This window comes from Micropterus dolomieu, linkage group LG12, assembly GCF_021292245.1.
Source record: "Micropterus dolomieu isolate WLL.071019.BEF.003 ecotype Adirondacks linkage group LG12, ASM2129224v1, whole genome shotgun sequence".
Lineage (NCBI taxonomy): Eukaryota > Metazoa > Chordata > Actinopteri > Centrarchiformes > Centrarchidae > Micropterus > Micropterus dolomieu.
In genome coordinates, this window is record NC_060161.1 from 38,406,242 (window position 1) to 38,412,236 (window position 5,995).

The 5,995-nt window shown below is 40.8% G+C and overlaps 3 protein-coding genes across 5 annotated transcripts in view; 1 reads left to right on the forward strand and 2 right to left on the reverse strand.

Annotated features, from left to right (window-relative positions):
* The window catches only part of LOC123980185 (zinc finger protein 260-like), a 672,464-nt gene that overhangs the window by 180,891 nt on the left and 485,578 nt on the right, over positions 1–5,995 (reverse strand). The gene's annotated exons all lie outside the window — the stretch shown is intronic.
* Positions 1–5,995, reverse strand: part of LOC123980191 (butyrophilin-like protein 2) — a 470,636-nt gene that overhangs the window by 27,941 nt on the left and 436,700 nt on the right. Inside the window, exon 1 of one of the 2 annotated variants that reach the window (XM_046064450.1) lies at positions 2,244–3,073. The exons of the other annotated variant lie outside the window; for it this stretch is intronic. The gene's annotated coding sequence lies outside the window, so the exon portion shown is untranslated. Of the gene's footprint in view, positions 1–2,243; positions 3,074–5,995 lie in introns of those variants that run through there. 2 annotated transcript variants of the gene reach the window in all.
* LOC123980178 (zinc finger protein 271-like) overlaps positions 2,306–5,995 on the forward strand; it is a 73,005-nt gene continuing 69,315 nt past the window's right edge. The window contains exon 1 of the mRNA XM_046064435.1: positions 2,306–2,866. Coding sequence (XP_045920391.1) covers positions 2,774–2,866 — 93 coding nt within the window. The 5' untranslated portion in view covers positions 2,306–2,773. The remainder of the gene's footprint in view (positions 2,867–5,995) is intronic.

Below are 5,995 nucleotides of genomic sequence, written 5' to 3' on the forward strand. Positions count from 1 at the left end.
CTAACATCGACCTTATTCTCAGCATAACATGTTTACAGCTGCTTTTACATATTTCTGTATCCTTAGTTCACTTTTTCTAAACTCTCCACTCGCTCACATCAACAGAAGTCAGCATGGACCACAGAGAAGATAAACTTTATTGATCCCACAGCTGTTACAGCAGCTCCTCATACACCACAGAGAAGAAAAAGAGTTATGTGTAGTGTGGATCACTTTTCCTGTTTAAGTTGTTGGGAAACTAAATTCAAGTGAACTCAGTGTAAAAGAGTTCAGCCTCTTCCTGTTAATGTGTGTTCTGAGAATATGACAATATTTGTGTATGTACAGTATGTGCGGAGGAGTGGAGGGAGGAGACGGCTGGTGTCTGAGATGTTGTGATGCAGGAAAGATAAGAGGAGAACAATGTGTCTTTAGCTCAGAGTTGTTTTCTTGTTAGTACGAGGCTCAGGCTGGATGTATTGTGCAGCAGCTGCCTTGTGTAACTTGAGCTACTGGTTAATGTAACAAGTTAGATTAAGTTTAGCTAAGGCGATTTATCATTTAACGTACTTAATGGAGACACTACAGGAGAATACAGTAAAAGTTGTGTCTAATAACGTCATCACATCAACATATTTATATGCAAAAGGAGTTAATTAATTAAAATGTGTTGCACACATTTAAGAAGGCACTGCAGGTGAACAGGATAAACGACATAACTAAAGCACATCACCACAGAACTTCATCAGTTAATGACTTACATCAAGAGTCTGTTCCCCTGAAATGTTTAAATATGCAGATTAGCTTGTTTTGGTTTAGAAGAAATACAGATGCAAACAGACGGAGGGCAGCAGGCTGAAAACAAACTCCATCTAAAGAAGTTTTCTTTTCATCAGAGTAAATAAAGACATGGAAGCAAAATATACCAAAATCTCAAAACTGACCACTACATGAAGAAAGTGTCCTGCCTGAAACAATAATTTCATCATTTTATCATCTGATAACTCTCCAGTCTGTTGGTTTGTTGTGTGCGGATCTTTACATGATACAGACAGTCTGTGTGGAGCTGAAGGTTTTCTTGATTGTGAAACAAAAAGTATTTAAACAATTAATTTTAATGTCCCTCTCCTTGGTGCAGTCATTTATTCTAAATAATAAAAGAAATACCTAAAAAAAAATAGAAAACATGGTGGCGGAGTTTCCTGCTCTTGTGATAAACCTGGTGAAAACTAAAGCAGAGCGTGGTCTCTGTGTGAAATGAATACTGAGGAATTTAAATAAATGTGTAGGAAGTCAGAGTTTTAATATATTTAACGTTTGTTTAAAAGCTGTTTAAAATAAATTATAATGAGAAGTGCCCTTTTTCCACTTGAGCCCTCCCAAATGTGTGTGCAGGTCCCTGCTCACGTGTGTTCACCTGGGTTAAATAAATATCTCATCAGAGAGGGAATATTGTGTAACTTGGTTTTAATTATCTAACGTCACCTGAACTAGACCAGCTGATATTTCAGCGTCCACACGTCCTCGTTATTACACTATAGAGCACGATGTTTAAATGATCTATAGCGCACAGGCGAAAGTGTGTGTGTGATTATACGCTGTGCAGTTACAGTAGATTTATTCACGCTGTGCATCTACCTCCTGCTGCATCCTGTCAAATCTTTGTGCAATCTGTCCTGGCAGTACATTATATATATTATTCTGATGCTTCACATCATGTGTGTTTTCTATCTGTGCAGTTCTCCATCACATATATTTGTATGAAACGTGTACAGAGTGAACTCTTACTTTATTATTATTATATGTGTACTTTTGATCCATCACTTTTTTCCCTGTACGTGTTGAATCTTCAGCTGCTCTAACAAGTTTATTTATCTGAAGAACTGCTTGATTAAAATGATGATTTCTCTGGTTTGAAACTGTTGGAAACATTTTGGATGATGTAAGAACACAACTCAACAAAATCTGAAACAGCTCTGGTGGTTTTCATAAGTTTTAATGGTAAAAAGTAATATATTAATCTTTAGTTGATTCTTCCCTTTTGTCCCTGAGACCAGTGTCAGTCCTTAAAGCCTGACGGCTCTTGTTTTTCTCCACTTCATCGTTCCTGGAGGATCAGTGATAGTTCAGTAACTCACACTTGGCTCACAGCGTTTCAACCTCTCGAGTCCTTTCATTAGAAACAGATGGTTCCTGTCTCTTTTCCATACTTGGCATCTTTTCAGACTCTCTCAGCATTTTCCATTAGTTGTGTTCATGCTTACCATCTTGTTGTGTTGTAAAGAAGCACAGTGATATTCTGCCGTGGTTGAATGTCTAAGTTGAGTTTCTGTGATCCTGATATTCACGTCCTGCTCTTGGAAGCTCGTTACTGAACGACTGCCAAGTCCTCCTCTCAGGGTCTGCAAACTAATCTGTCAGGGCAGCGATGAGATCCTTATATAGAAGATTGTGAAGAGGCAAAGAGAGTGATTGGACAGCAGCAGATCTTTTTTTAAAAAAAGGAGGGACGTTCACTGTCGGATCAGTTTCTCTGCAGACTAACTCAGCAGCGCTTCACTTTCCCAGCAGATCCGGTCCTGCCTGTGTTGGTAAAAGGTGAAACCAATAGTTTCTTCTTGTGTCCCGGAGGCAGCAGCACACTGCTGGATCAGTCAGCTGCTGTTTGAGGCCTTTCTAAAATATCTGAGAGAACTCGCAGCTCCACGAGGTCCCGCAGCGCTCCTGAATCTGAAGAGCTCCGACAGTCCCAGAGGAGACCTGCTGGATCTCAGAGACCAGGACCGAGAGCGGGATGGAGGAGGACAACCAGGACCCGGAGCCCCGGAGCAACAACGTCCCCGGAGGACAAACAGCAGGCTCGAGCTCTGATAGCACCGATGTTCAGGTCAGTGTTCATGAACACAGCTAGCAGCTAACAAGAAGCTAACGTGGCGTTAGCTCGGCCTGGTTCCGACACGTAGCTTCATATTGACTGTAAACAAGATGTAATGTAGCAGGATTCAACAGTGGAGCCATCAGAACCCCGTATCTCTACAGAACCCACACTTAATGTGACGGTCGGACCCGGAGAGGAGGAGGAGCAGGAGGAGGAGGAGGAGGAGGAGCAGGAGGAGGAGGAGGTCTCTTGTAGCCTCCTCTCGTCTGGACCTTTGCAGTAATGTTGTATGTGGTTCTCATATCGCATAACATGAAGACTTCATAGTCTTTCTTCAGGTAGGACTTTATTAAAAAATGTATTCGGTCTTTTGACTTATTAGGCCAAACACCGAAAAGTGCATCATTACTCTAAACCTTTTATAAATGTGTGTAACTGTGTTCTCATTTGTGCGCATGGAGGGTCTCGCAGGAACAGCAGGTTCGTAGGAGGGAAAGTGAAGTGAAGAACATCTGGTCTCACTCAGCAGTAGTTTTTTCAGTTTACGCCCCCCCAACATTTCAAAATCTGTGTTTTGTCCCCCTCACTTTTTTTTGGCGATTTTTGGAGTCTGCTCAGAGTCAGGCGATTTGAGTTAATCAATCAATCACACACTCTGCATCAGACATGATGAAACGGTTGAAACGCGGACAAAAGTCATGTAGCCTGTAGAAAACATGCGTCAGAAGGCAAAGGTGGTGCAGAAAAGTTAAGGGAGAGGGAAAAAAAAAAGTTCGCTCGAGGCAGGTGCAGAAAAGTGCCTCAATATTAGTCTATTTTACTGCTGTTCTTTTTGTACCTGAAGACAGCAGTGGGGACGCCTGCTGCAGGGGGGGCAGTGACTTGTTACAAGTAACATCATTTTGCAAAATAAATAAAATAAAGTAATTGCCACCTTTTCACGTTCCTTTTTTAAAGCTGCAGCCTACTTTTACTCTTTACTGCAGTATTTTCTGTGGGCCAGTAATGTACTTTTAATTTCGCTACATTTTCCATTCATACCTTCATAACTTCACTAGTCTGTAATCTGCAGGGCTTCGTTAACCGAATGAGCCGTCAGGCTGTGCGCGCGCAGTTACGCAGAGGAGCGCCAGGTCTCCTCTGTGGTTATCACAGAGATGAATGAGTTGGGCAGATGCAAACACTTAGAAAATCAGGTAAATACCTTTTCAGTTTAAGCCTTTATTTTTCTACTGAAACAACAGAAATCCAGTGCACATCATGGCACTGGTGGCCTGTTCGAAACCAGCCTGCGTCGCTCTTTAACAAGCCGGCCGGCGCATTAAAAGCGTCTTTAGTCTCTGCAGAGAAAACGTAAACTTCACACTGTAACATCACTAGAATGATTCTGATAAATTACCAGTACCTGTTGTTGAAAAGAGCATCACTTTCTTTTGATGGATATTCGCCTGTTTGTTTGTTTTTTCATAGCCTACTGTTTAATATCGATGAGTCCATAAACTGAATGTCGCTGGTGAAACTAATCTTGGCTTCACTCAGCAACTACCAGCTGTTATTCAGGAAACAATCATTTTTGAGATGCACAGAGAGCGAAAATATGGTGGATAAAACAGTCCTGTTGGCCTTTAGGCATGACGCAGCTTCCTCTGTATGCAGGTTTACCTGCTTCAACAACGAGCTGCTCTCGTCTTACTGCCACAATAATTATCTGCTTTGTAAAGATTATTTAGATTTAGAATAGTCAGATTGTTTTGGCTGCCTGTGCTGCTGCAGAGCAAGTGGTTTGGTTGGCTACATGTCCATAATAAGATACAGGCAATAGCCAGCTGGGCAGCAAGTGTGATATTTTAAATTGATCTTATCAACACAGTCATGGAGATTTAAAAAGGCCATGAGGTGTGCATGTGTCTCTGCTACGTGTCCATAAACGATTCAAAAGTAGTCCGTGTTCACACAGAGATGAGCCTCCTGCAGTATTTGAAGAGGTCAGAGGTCACAGGAGCAGGAGGAGAAAAAACTAGGGAGGATGAGCTTGTAAGTAGCGTTGATAGCTAGTAGACGTAGAAAATTCTAAAACTCGCATAGTAAAAAGACTTTCCAACAGCATGTCATCAGAGTTTGCTTTGAAGACAGTTCTGTGTTCACAAACATGTGTTGCAGGGAGAGTCAGAGCCAAGTGAGACACAGGAAACATCACAGACCGCTACATCAAGTGTAACATTAGGATAACTAAATACATTTGTACTGTGGCTACATCAACTAGCAGCTGCTCCAGGGTTGTTATGATATGTATTTGGTTTTGTTCTAGTTATATTATACTCCCTCTCTCTGACCCGCTCCCTCTTTGAGTTTTCATATAATCTCCCCTCTCCATCTTCTGTCACTGCAAAGACCCTCTTTCAGCCACACTAATAAATACATTCTGTTATCAAAAATCATTAGAAATGAGAATTTAAATATCAGGGGGGCATGTCCCCCAAGCCCCGTAGCATTTCAGCGCCCCCCCCAGGTTCAAAGTCGCTCCCACACACACACACACACACACACACACACACACACACACACACACACACTCTTTCCTTTTACAGTTCAGAGACCTTTTTTCTTGCAATTAAAATGCAATAAATCAAAACAACACACACAAATTCAACTGCTGTAACTGGAATTAATATTAGACCCATGGTAAACTACTTAGATTACTGTTATATGAAATTATAAAGAATAAAGTAACTTCATATAATATTTACTAAAGTTTTTTATATTTTATTTTTTTACAATCACTTAAGCACTGCTTTCAGAACCTAACACAGGGACAAAATCATCACTTCTAACACAGGCTGTCCAGTGTTCAAAACATTGCATTTATATATTTAAAGAAACTTTGCACTTGCAGAGTCATTGGTTCAATTAATCATGAAATACTATAGGAACATTCATTTCGATCTCCTACACAAAAGATACTTCTAGTTTCACTGTGTAGATGTTTGTACAATCAAATATTGTACTGCAAAATATGTGAAACATGTTTCACGTCACTGTACAGGGTGTCCGCGGGGTCTTAAATTCGTAAAAGGTAATAAATCAATTTAGCAAAAATAAAGGCCATTAAAAAGTCTTGATCGCCATTTAACAGGGTAT